Source organism: Cryptosporidium ubiquitum (assembly GCF_001865345.1).
Source record: "Cryptosporidium ubiquitum isolate 39726 chromosome Unknown contig_7, whole genome shotgun sequence".
NCBI classification, from domain to species: Eukaryota; Apicomplexa; class Conoidasida; order Eucoccidiorida; family Cryptosporidiidae; genus Cryptosporidium; species Cryptosporidium ubiquitum.
Window position 1 is genome coordinate 41350 of NW_021639830.1, and position 12742 is coordinate 54091.

The window sequence follows — 12742 nt, forward strand, 5'->3', positions numbered from 1 at the left end:
GTGGGGGTACAGAAGAATTTACCTCCCAAAGGCAAATTGATAAATATTGAAATTTTTTAAAATTAAAATGACTAAACTTATTAGAACAAACATTAATCCAATTTAGAATATTAAAATCGCAATATATTGAAAATTTATTCGCAAAAGTTGCTATCTAGCTAGATACTAATTAGAGACCTATTACTCGCATTAGATATTAATGTTGTTTATTTCTTCTAATAATTAAATATCCAAGTGTCTTTCTTTCAAATGACAAGATATTTGTCTCATATTTAATATAAAAACTTTATATATCGGAGTCTTGAATAATTAACTATCATCCTATTGAAGCCTCGATTTAACCAACCAAAAATATTACGAATTCGCTTTAGTAGAATATAGTAGTGATAGCAATGAATGTTATCAAGGAAAATATAAATGTTGTAAACAATATGGATAAATATGAAGAAAGTCTAAGAGGAGACAAGAATACAGACTTTGAGAAAAATGAGCGATTACTAGTCTTCGTCTATAAAAACTTACTGGTAACTCTAAATAATTGTTAATGAATGGAATTCCAAAGAAAGTGAAAGTAACGTATAAAAAAATAGAAAATGTGATGATTGAAAGTATAGTTCCATTTAATCGGTCCATATCTTCTTATTTCATTGTATTTAGCTATGAAACAAACTAATTTTGCGCTCATGGGGTACTTAAGATTTCCATTACTTGTTTTTGCATTTTCTTAAATAAATATCATTTTGCGTGAAAAATAATAATGTAAAATAACAAAAAGAAATAATAGCCAAAATAAATGCAGAGTAGTATGGCATTGCAGAGATAATGAATCTTTCGTTCTGATCATGACGAAAATTACGAACTGTTGTAATTGATTCGTAGGATATTGTATTAAAACCAATTTTTTTATGGTTAATTACAAATTTATAAACTCCCCAAACTTCGGGAATCTTAAATGTACTGCTAAATGTTGAACTCTGAGAATCTTCTGTACTTTTTTTCAAGTAAGTTCGTATATAGGGGTCTAACATCGTAAATTCGAGTTGAATATCTTCCGATTCATAATCTTCCCACTTATTATCAATGAATTTATAAAATTTAGCAGAGAAATGAATTGTGTCCTCAACTGTGTAATTCAATGTGTCGTCATAATTTTCGATTATTGTTTTCGAATTATCATTAGTATTTTTATGTAAAATTTCTGTAATTTTGATTAGTCCTTTTTGTTGGAATGACCATAAAAAAATATCCCTACAAAACCTGAAATTTCCGCTGTTACTTTTTATTGCCTCATTACTACATAATTTCCCGTCACTAGAAAATGTCGCTCTTGCACCGTTTCTTCCTTGCATTGACATTATTAACCCAATTTCCTCTCCAGTACTAGAACTTATATAATTTCCAAAAAAACTTGGAGATTTTGATTTTATGCTATTGTTGACTGAAACACATGTATGGCAAGCAGTTAATATTGGAATTATAAGCTCATTATTGGGAATATTATTTAAAAAACCTATACCATGATACAAAATCCCTTTATTTGTACAAGTTTCCAAAGAAAATATTGCTTCTGATTCGATACAATTTTTAGAGAAGATGTTTGCAGGTTCCCCCATGCCATCTATAGAAACATCAAGTAGACGAGTGTTCTGAGGTAAAAATGTAATCCCTGCACACTCCCTTGCCAGTCGAATTATTCCCTTATTTTCTCCAATATTAAAATTTTGATCATCAAGTGTATCAACAAATATCATCAAATTTCCTCCCCTATCAATAAAATCCAAAATTTTAGATACGTATGATGTGGGAAATGAAGGCTGTACATCCGAAGTGACTATATCCAAAATTATTATGTTGTTATAGAAAAACTCATCGTAGAGAAACAATTGTAGATCTTGCTCTTGTGAATACCTATTGTAAGTTTTTATTGTAATTTCGTGCCCACTTGAGACAAGATCTGAAATAAAGGTCGAATATAGTTTTTGAATATTTTCTTCGTTTGAATTTGACAAAATGAGTAGTTTCAAGTCAGTTAGATCTGCATTGAATATTTGTTTAGGAATTTCTCCAAGTGTGCCTGCGCCTGCCTCTATTGAATACAAAAAGGAGTAGATAAAAAGAATAAAAAGCTTGAACATTTTTAATTTTACTTGATTTTTTTCTATTTTAAAGCATTTGGAGGGAAAAGAGGGTAATTTTTTTGTATTTAATTTTTGAAAGTTATTGCAATTAAATAACGAATAATATACTTGATTAAAAACTTTTATTCGAATCCACTTTAACTATATATGGTTGAAAGTTATCAAAAGATTGACTTTTTTTAATTTATCGATCATTACTTTTTTGAATACTTTTTTTTCTTGATAATCTATTAAAGCGGACAAATTAATGTCAGTTAGAATAATAACAAATTATGGAGATTTAAAATTTGAACTCTTCTGTTCTCAGTGCCCAAAAACTTGCAAGAACTTCCTTGCTCTTTCAGCAAGTGGATATTATAAAGACACAGTTTTTCACAAGAACATCAAGGGATTTATTATTCAGGGTGGTGACCCTACAGGAACAGGAAAGGGCGGAGAAAGCATTTATGGAAAATATTTTGAGGATGAGATTTGCCCAGAATTAAAGCACGATAGGAGGGGCATTCTCTCGATGGCAAGCAAAGGTGTGAGTAAAAGACCAAATACAAACGGGTCGCAGTTTTTTATAACTTATTCAAGTCTACCGCAACTTAACGGAGAGTATGTTATTTTTGGAAAGTTGATAGACGGTTTCGATACTCTTAATGCATTAGAAAACTGCACATCTGATAATTTACACAGACCGATTGATGACATAATTATCAAAGATATAGTTATTCATTCAAACCCTATTGCTGACAAAGAAATATTTGATTAGATAAAAATTACTTGTAGCATTACCGCTCATAATAAGTATTTAAATACAAATTCAATGATTCAAAAAGAAATATACGAAAAGACTGTCTATAAGCAAGAAAATAAATCCAATGAGCTTTTACCATATTCTAAAATAACCAGGATTTTAAAACTTGCAACTGACAAAAAGTTTTCAAAAGAATCGGTTCAATTAATACAACATTCTATAACGAATTTTGTTAAGGAAATTTCAAAACTTTCAGAAAAACAATCGAGAATTCGGTCTAAAAAAGCGGATAAAGATCAAAGTGTTACCATTCAAAAGGAAGATGTCATTGCAGCGATCCAAAAGGGTGGAAAAAAATTTAGCTTCATCAATTTTTCCACAGAATTTCTGGAAGACTGTTTCTGGCGAACGGAATAGAACTAGCAATAGATGTAATGCTCACCCATATGCAGTTTAAGAAAACTGACCTGTATAATACAACCAATAAATACTTGTAAATTAACATGAACCATCTATTGTGCGCGCTTTAATTTTTTTTTAGTGATCAACGAATTTAGAATTGCATAGTATAGATATTCGGTTCAAAGAAATTAACCACTGCTTCTCCTTTATTACCATGTCTGATTCACATGAAATATTTATGGAAGATATTTCTCTTCTTCCTGGATGGATATTGCGAAATTTATCATTGATGCGTGAAATTGATAAAAAAAGTAATGATATACAAATTACACTTAAGGAAAGACGGAACAAATATTTGGATGATTTATGCAAAAGAGCTGACCTAAACTCCCAGAATATAGATGAAGATGCCAAAATTTCCAAAATTAACGAAATTAACGAATTACAGAGGGAACTAAGAGCACTTTTAAAAGAAAAGATCGCAATATCAGACCAAAGTGTCCACTATATTAGATATGATGGTGAAATTTTAAAAAAGCACTATGAACAACTAAGGGAATCATTGGCAGAAAATTATATGAATAACAACGAATCTAACTCATCTAGTAATTATTCAGGAAGGGTTAGTTTTCAAGGTCAAGTAAACTTTCGAAACTCAAGTACTGGTAACGCTATTCATAATATTGCGAATGATCTAAATAATCATGACTCACATACTAATCGCAACTCAATTTCTGCGGCAGGTAATTCTAATCATTGGAATGATGAATCACAGACTGAAGAGCAAAACTCTGGGCCTACAAATAAATCATCCTTCACCAATGATAGTAGTAACCGAGCATCAAAGAGACGAAGATCATCAAATACAACCCATGTTAAAGACGCGGTTGATCAAATTTCCAAGAGCATTAATAATCATGTTGATACCTCAAATGATCTAAAAACAGATCAATTGACTTCATTAAATAATAATAAAAATAAGCTCTGCTCAACTTGTGAAGGAATTGAACTGATTAGTAATAAGTTTGTTCAGTGTGAATATTGTTTGAATCAAATACATATTACATGTAGTTGGTCAAACGATCCTTATCTCTGTCGAAAATGCTGTAAAAAACGCTCTGTTCAACCCTCAAGTACGTATGATATTGAATATTCGGTTTCACTTCTAAATACGCCTAAATCAGATAGCACTAAAATTTCAAAAAGCTCAAGAAAAAAGTAGAATTCCAAATTAGTTTGAGTAGTAAACTTTTCCTGAGCAAATCGAGCAAGCACTGCAATTTGTTGCAGTGCGCAGGGATATATAAAGTCAATATTTTTTAATTTACTAGTCGCCTCAACCCTACATTCACTTATGCACTATCTTCACTTTTAATTAAAATTGAGGAATTAAATGATCATTAGGCAGATTTAGAACTAACAAAGTCTCATAGATTTTCAAGATATCAATTAGTCATATAAAGCAGCCACACAAAAAGATAGTTGAATATAATTATCTAAACAAAATTAAACAATGCAGAAATTATGTTTAATTTTCATGAAGATTTAATTTAAATATCTAACTTTAATTAATATTTTATACTATGAGGTACATTTGACGATTAACTGTCTAATTATATACCGCACAAATAAAAATATAAGTTCAGGAAAGTACCTATTAATTGTAAACTACTGTTTATTCACATTAGTCTGAAGAATACTGTTTTAGTGATTAAAAAATTCAGTTTAAATAATGGCAGTTGTTTCTTACTCAAGATTTCTTGACAGTGCTATTATGGGAATATTCACGATTTGTCTATCGGGTCTAACTCTTTATTTGTTTGGTGAGTTTTGGGGATTGTGCCAATCACCACCCCTTTCTAAATGGAGTATCGGGAAGGTCATGTCAACATTATTTCCGTTTAAAAGAACTTTTGATGTAAACCTTACACACATCTTGCTTTTTTCAATTATTATTTGTTTATTAAGTTTAAGAAGTGATGAAGGAGTAAGCGTTTCAAAATGTGGGCAAAAACAAAAAAAAAGTGACTAGCCATCTTAATCCTCTTCTTCACGGTTTAATATATTTTCAGGGTTATATGATGTATTAATTACATATTCTATTGGCCCTTCAAGAATATAGAATGAATTACTTTTGTGAAGGTGATCCTAATTTTTTTCTATCTAATTTTATAATTTAGATAATGTTTTCTCACACGATTTCCACGATTTGATTTTAATCTTACAATATTCAGATATCAAACTAGCTTTTAGCTGCTTGATTCTATACAAATATCTTTAATGATTCTCTTTCTCACTGTCTGCGTATGTTTGAATACTCATTTCTTCATCAATTCCGCAAACTTATCAGAAGAATATTTAATTTGTTTGTTTTAAAGACAAGTAAACAGAATGAGAGCTGAGTATGAAATTTAAGTATTAGAAATATTGGATACGTCTAAAAATGTAACAAGAGAAGCTTTCTAACGAACAATATTTTTGCGGTTATTTTATGTGTTTCCATTGTTAGTGTTTTCATTATTTGACAAAGCATAGTGAAACCAATATTTAATAATAAATTAACAATCATATGAAGAGCCTATATGGAAATTTAATATTCTACCCCAGTCTTCATAAGAACAAATCTTGTTTGAAATTCTATTGAAAAACTATTGGTACGTCAAGAAAATGCTTCTCTAACAATAGAAAAGAAAAAATAGGGGGAGAATAAAAATTACTAAAATCGAAATTTTGTTATCACCTTAACCATTTCTGCATTTTTTTAGCTGGAAATTTAGCATAGAACAATCTAATTTTGTACATGCACCGCCAGAACATGTCTTGTCGATTATTTACAAGTGGTAAACAAAATTGATTGATTTCAGTATTTTGACGAACCACAAAGTAGAATAAAAAGGAATTTTACAGTATGAATGAAAGTTCGTCGAATATTCAAAGTAAAAAAATACCAAAAAATAGAATATCAGATATTCAGACAATTTTTCACTTATTTGATAAGGATAAAGATGGAAGCATTAGTGGATCTGACTTATTTGAGACATTCAAGTCGATTGGGCTTGACATACCACCACAACAAATAGATGTTTTATTAAATGAAATCAAGGGGCGCGCAAGCACAGGTATACAGCAAGATCCAGCAATATCTAGCTCCATTGATTGCGCAATGTTTTCTGGATTCATCAGCAGACAGCTTGATTCAGCACCCCTAAGTGAACAACTGAGAGAAACTTTTTCACTGCTAGATATTAATGGAGATGGTTTCATTACTCCGGAGCGTTTAGCTGAAGTTTGCTCAAAGCTTGGCGTATCACTTACTGATCAGGATGCGAGGCAATTAATGGTACAATCAGACGGCCAAGCAAAGGCAGATTATAATAAATTTGTAAAGCTGATGCAACTTTCAAAGGGATGATAGATGCAAATTAATTCAATATTACTTAGTATGTGTGGCATAAATTTGCTCCACACATTTAGTTAAAAATTAGTTTGGATAATTTATTTTTAGCATTAATTGAAAATTAACGAATATTGCCATTTTATAATAATATAAATATTTATTTATGAATATTTTAAATGGATAAAATTCAAAAAATATTTAAAAAGAACAATGCTTTGCTTATTTTATTGTTAACAATTTTTTTGATAATTACAATAGGGGCAGGCATTTATATTAAAATGGAAATAAGCAATACATGGTCTAATTATAATATTTTATTGAATACTATATTGGAAAATTCTAGATCTCTTTATCTTGGCTTTAATGATGGTATATTGCAGTTGTATTCTTGCGAAGAAAATATTAAGCAAGAAATAAAATTAGAAATGAGTAGATATTTGAATACAATTCCAAGTATTGTATATTCATTTCCTTTTTCTTTTTGTTTAAGTAATTTTGATTTTAGAGATATTATAAGCAATAGTTATTATAATTACTTATCAGTTGATAAGGATACTTGGATAATAAATTCATTCTCAAATTTTTACGACATCATAGAAAGTATAGGAAATTGCATGGATAAAATCCTCTCCAATGCACTTGCACAAGAATCCGACTTTCTATTAGAACCAATAATTGATTCTAAAAAACAAATTTGGGCAATCCATCAAAAAATGAGAAATTATTCAATTAATAACCCAAATGAAGAGTTTGCATTTGGTCAAAATACTTTAATTTGTAATTATTCTATGATACTCGATTTGGAAGGTAGCCCAAGAATCACAGGAGTTGTAATTAATGGGAGCGAATATCAAGCACCTATCTTTACAACCGAGACAAAATCACAAGATTTAGATCGCACTAACTTAACATATAACGGGGTTGATATCAAAACTGAAGAAGTTGAAGAAATTAACCACGATCATATTCTTTTAGAAACTCAAACAAATAATAGTGATCAACTATATCCGAATCAGCTTAGCTCTATAGGTCAGGAATTCGAAGATAGAACATTTCAAAGAAAATTAATTGAACTAGATTATTTAAATCAACTAAGAACTATTATACAGGAAAGAAACCATTTTTTTGTAAATAAAACAATTTCAAGAGCCCTAAATAATTCGACTAGTGTTCTGGATAATAATGATAGTTCAAAATCACCATTTAATAGAACAATATATATTCCAACATCTTCTATATTAAGCAATATTGAAGTATTTTCGGAAGGTATGAAAGAGCTAGAAAGAAATTTAAGTAATAATTTGGTTGGCAGTATAATATTTATTCAAATTCTTTCGTTAATAATAATTCTCATTTCTATGCTTTTTGTTGTTTTTATATTTATTCCACTAATATTAGTGGAGAATGAAAAAGGAAAGGAAATATTCTCAAATTATGGATTTTTAATACTAGAAAGATATAAATATTTTTCCAGAAAGTATTCAAACGAGATTAGTAGTTCTTTGACAGAATTCTACTTATTATTTGAGCAACTTTTTAGTATTATTCATAAAATGGTAGAAAAACCAAAAAAAAATTACGCTATAAATACCAAAAAGATAAATGAAGCTCAGAATTTTGATAATACCAAAAATGTAGAATTGATCTTCATTTACAAGCAATTAATTGGAATAATTAAGTTTAAATTATTTTACCTCAGGAAATTCTCTATTTGTAGCTCATATTGCCTAGCATTAATTAACGAATACCACAAAAATTTGAATATTGAAGATATTAACGAAAATAATACAAATATGAATTCAATATTGGAAATTGTTTCGAAATTAATAGACGGAAATTCACTAATGATTGAAGTAAGAACTAAGACAAACAATGAACAAATTAATAATATCGATTTCTTCAAATCAATCTTAATTTATATCATCATTTCCAATTTAGTTTATTTAACGAATTCGATTTTAGGCGAAAACAAAAGAATAAAGCTCATCTCTGAAAAAAAATCAATCATACTCTCAATAGGTTCAGAAGAAGAAAATAGATATTTGTTAAATAATCAATTTATTTTGTTAAATATATTAAATTCCATTGGCGAAAATTGCAGTTCAAATATAGATGAATGCTTTGAGGAATTTGTTATCGAAAATAATTGGCTTAATATTTTAATTGAACAATTAAATTTGGAATTTTCTATTAGAACAAATTCGAAGGAAATACTAATTGAAATATCAAGCAAAAATAACACTAAAAAAGTAATTTTGTGTCCAGGTGAAAAAAATATAAAAAATGAAATATTGGAAAATGGTTTATTTGTATTAATTCTAGAAAACAATAATTCATATCAAAATTACATTATTGAAGAAGAATGTTCAAAAATGGGAATTAATTTTATTCAGACAAAATTTTCGAATTTAAACCTGATTTCAGCCGTTAAAATGGAATTTCTAATCATTTTTGTTAATAAAATGTTCATTAAACTAGACGAAATAATTAAAAAAGTTTCAGAAATGATCAATGATCAATCCACTCTTCGTGAATTAATTATATTCTGGTTGGAAAATGATGAAATTGTTCCCGATGGTTTGATTTTTTCTGATAATTTAGATGAGTCAAACCAAAACTTGTATTATTTGCTAGATAACAATCCCCTAAGTATCGAACATGTTAATAATAGGAAGCTTACAAAAACGAAAATAAACCAATATTTCTTAAAAAAGCAATTATCTCACTCGAATCTACAAAAGCTATTATCAATGTTTTTTCCTAAGAAAACCAAAACAGATTACCAATATTTAACAATGTGTTCTCCACTTCAAAATATTATTAATATTATCGATAACAATATCATTTTTCAGTTATCCACTAAAAACTTCTTTGCAAATGACTTTATCTTCAAACTAAACAATTTAAAATATTATGAAGAGAGCTATAATTACAATGAAAGTAAATATTTATTTGATAAATTCACAAAAATAAATAATAATGATATTCCGATTAAAGACTTAAGACATTCACTATCAATTTATTCGATGACCAGACCATTTGATTGGAAAAAAAATATTGATCAAAAATCAGTAAAATTGAGTTTTATTAATTCAGAATCGCAAAATAGAGAATCTAATTATGAAATATTGACTACTCAGCTTTTAATTATTTCAGAAGATGAATTAACACGTAAAATAGGCAATGCTATTAAAGATGTTTTATTATTGTTGTCAATAGATAAAATACAAGAACGAACTGACATGCTGATGAATTTTTGGTTGTTTATTAAGAGAAGTATTTTTATCAAAAATGAGAAATTATTACAGTATTATTGCCCTCCATTAGTTTTTCATTGTATATTTGTATTGAAAATTTTAATCAAAAACTCCATAAATTTGATTGAAAATGTTGCTTTTGATTTCAATAATATTTTGGCATTAATAATCAGCTTCATTTCAATCCCATTTATCAAGCCAGGAATTTCGTCTAATACGATTTTATTTTCAAGCGAAATAATACCTGTTTATACAAATGAACTTCCGCCTTTAGAATCACAAATATGCAACATTTTGGAGAGTGTTTTATCTTTACCAAAGTTTTCCAACTTATTTGATGATTTTGAGGTTAGTTTGTAATTTTCAGAATATTTCAAAATTTATTATTTTCAGAAATGTAAAAAATTAATTATACTAAATGTTTTATCTACTAACGAAAAAGTTTCATTTGGAATTAAAAAATGGATAGAAGACAATGCAAAGGATCAAAAGCCAATAGGAGCAACTTTTAAGGCTTTTGAGCCAATTATAAATCATATAGTCTGTGACAGTAACGCACTTTTTGTATCAATTCTTTTTAATGCAAGTAAGTTAATATTAGTCATGCAAATATTTTACATTCTTTTTAGTTTTATATAGTCAGCCCATGTTTGAAAAAGAATATTCTGTTGCCTGGATAAAAAGATGGATTACTCAAAAATATTGGGAAGACAAATTTGAAGAATTAATAAATACAAGTTTTAATGCAAAAATCTCAGTTCAAGTTAGAAAATTTCCGAATGGATCAGATCTGTTCAACAACTTTACTATTCCATGGCTAAATGCTATATATCAATTTGATCAACTTTATTCAAGAAATTCCTATGAAGGTAGTTTCTTTGTTGAATCATTTTCTAGAATCAAAAGTAACTTTGATGCTTGGAACGAAGAATATAAAAAAAATACATGGGATATTTAATATATGGTCAAATTAAAAATTAGTTTAATTATTGTATATTGAAGAAATTGAAGAACGAATATATGGTACAACTTCAATATTATACAGTGAAATAATCTTATCAATGTTTATTACTGACGCATTTTCATTTTGGGGTGAATTTGAGATTGAAATATGGGTTTTTCTTAAATCTTCCATTTCGATCAAAATTAATGATAAAAATTCATCAGTAAGGTCCAAAATAAAAGATTTTAAAGATTTCAATGAGCATTGTTTTATCTCATTGAGAATATTTGCAAATTCATTTCTAAGAATAGAGATTGGTCTAATTTTACTAATTTCAAGATTATTGGTTTGTATTTCATTATTCCAGTTATATTCTTTAAACTCAAATGAAAATACATCCATACAGAACTCAAGCATTTTTCTATAATATTCAATCATGTAGTTTTCAAGTAAAGATATACTTATTAATAAAGTAGGTTTTGAAAATGAAAATACGTTGTAAAGTTGTAAATATAAATCTTGACAAGAAGAAAATGTAATTGGAATGTTATCCAAGTCAAATTGAGCAATGTAAATCGTCTTGGTAGATAATGACTTTGGTAGAAAGCATTTATTTGTGCAATCAATTGGAACCAAATTGTTTTTTTCAAAATTTTTGTTCTTTACTAAAGTTAGCGTTTTTTTGAAAAAATAAAAAAACCAATTGATATAGTTATTCACCCAACTACTAGATAGCCAAACATACTCGTATCCACCTGAAAAGAGTGAATTGAATGTTGATATTACGGTTAACAGTGGTGAGTCGAATAGTGCTGTTGCGAATTTCAGAGATGCACAGGAATTCAATTTTGTGAGCATAATAGATTTATTTCTGTATTCAATATCAATGAATTCACTCCTAGCTATCAAAAAGACTTTCGCAAGCATGCAATCTGTTAACCCATAATCAGTTTCTGAGTAAATTTTATTCCGGAAACATATTTCTTCTAAAAAACCATGTTTAACTGCAATTATTTCATTATTAAGGCAAATTAATCTTCTAAGATGGCCAATTGTTTCCAGAGTACTTAAAAGGGATAGTTGATCAAAATTTAGTCTAGACCTTATTAATAAGTAAAGTGAGTCTTTTACCAAGTTTATTTTATGTTTCGTTTTTTCAATAAGAGTTGAAATAAAAGTCTGCTCTTCATTTTGCCAAATTTTATTACAGGAAACTGAAGCTTCCAACAGTTTAATAGTTGACTCACTATATTCAAGAGTATCCAAAGCTTCGTCTGTCATATTTGCAGAAATAAAACTTTCAATAAGGTTTGGCAATTCAACCAATTCTACTAAAAGTTTTAATATCTTTCTCAAAATGGTTAACTTTCTGAACTGAGATAACTTCTGCAATAATAACAATTGGTTTGAGTTTGATCTCTCAATAATGGTTGTGAAAACATTATTAATAGTTACTTTTATTTTCTTCTCAAAATCGATAAATTTCTTTCTAACCTCACCAACAACTTGTTTATTTCTCTTAATAAGTTTTGTTGAGTTATCTAAAGTAGATTTTTGGACAGAATTTCTTAATATTTGCAACTCTAAATCTAGGGACCTATACTCAGTTAAGAGTTTGTTAGGGTATTCTGATGCTAAGAGTGGTATTAAATAGCTTGATCTGCTATTAATAATTTCATCTTGAACACTAATGTTTAAATTTGCATTGTTATCCAGAAAAGATTGCTTTAAACATTGAAAACTAATGTCTTTTTTTGATATTTGATCTGTATAAAGACTTCCAAATTTCGGCCTATTCTGCAATAAGGATATTAATTCAATATCATACACATGCATCGCTCAATTAAAAAAAAAAAAAAAATT

The 12742-nt window shown here is 28.3% G+C and overlaps 7 protein-coding genes across 7 annotated transcripts; 5 read left to right on the forward strand and 2 right to left on the reverse strand.

Annotated features, from left to right (window-relative positions):
* Positions 1-704: 704 nt before the first annotated feature.
* On the reverse strand, positions 705-2135 carry cubi_00545 (dolichyl-diphosphooligosaccharide-protein glycosyltransferase beta subunit; the record flags this gene model as incomplete). Its single annotated transcript, XM_029017559.1, has 1 exon — positions 705-2135. The coding sequence occupies one exon, from the start codon at positions 2133-2135 to the stop codon at positions 705-707; it is 1431 nt and encodes a 476-aa protein (XP_028873357.1).
* A 250-nt stretch (positions 2136-2385) lies between these two features.
* On the forward strand, positions 2386-2895 carry cubi_00546 (cyclophilin-like protein; the record flags this gene model as incomplete). Its single annotated transcript, XM_029017560.1, has 1 exon — positions 2386-2895. The coding sequence occupies one exon, from the start codon at positions 2386-2388 to the stop codon at positions 2893-2895; it is 510 nt and encodes a 169-aa protein (XP_028873358.1).
* Positions 2896-2949: 54 nt separating this feature from the next.
* cubi_00547 (uncharacterized protein) lies at positions 2950-4504 on the forward strand (the record flags this gene model as incomplete). The annotated part of the gene is made up of 2 exons (XM_029017561.1): positions 2950-3226; positions 3438-4504. The coding sequence occupies 2 exons, from the start codon at positions 2950-2952 to the stop codon at positions 4502-4504; spliced, it is 1344 nt and encodes a 447-aa protein (XP_028873359.1).
* Positions 4505-5014: 510 nt separating this feature from the next.
* Positions 5015-5314, forward strand: cubi_00548 (uncharacterized protein; the record flags this gene model as incomplete). The annotated part of the gene is made up of 1 exon (XM_029017562.1): positions 5015-5314. The coding sequence occupies one exon, from the start codon at positions 5015-5017 to the stop codon at positions 5312-5314; it is 300 nt and encodes a 99-aa protein (XP_028873360.1).
* An 876-nt stretch (positions 5315-6190) lies between these two features.
* On the forward strand, positions 6191-6694 carry cubi_00549 (EF calmodulin-like protein; the record flags this gene model as incomplete). Its single annotated transcript, XM_029017563.1, has 1 exon — positions 6191-6694. One exon carries the CDS (start codon positions 6191-6193, stop codon positions 6692-6694), a length of 504 nt encoding a protein of 167 aa, XP_028873361.1.
* A 263-nt stretch (positions 6695-6957) lies between these two features.
* Positions 6958-10894, forward strand: cubi_00550 (uncharacterized protein; the record flags this gene model as incomplete). The annotated part of the gene is made up of 3 exons (XM_029017564.1): positions 6958-10288; positions 10379-10522; positions 10566-10894. 3 exons carry the CDS (start codon positions 6958-6960, stop codon positions 10892-10894), a joined length of 3804 nt encoding a protein of 1267 aa, XP_028873362.1.
* Positions 10895-10918: 24 nt separating this feature from the next.
* Positions 10919-12715, reverse strand: cubi_00551 (uncharacterized protein; the record flags this gene model as incomplete). Its single annotated transcript, XM_029017565.1, has 1 exon — positions 10919-12715. One exon carries the CDS (start codon positions 12713-12715, stop codon positions 10919-10921), a length of 1797 nt encoding a protein of 598 aa, XP_028873363.1.
* Between the last annotated feature and the right edge of the window lie 27 nt (positions 12716-12742).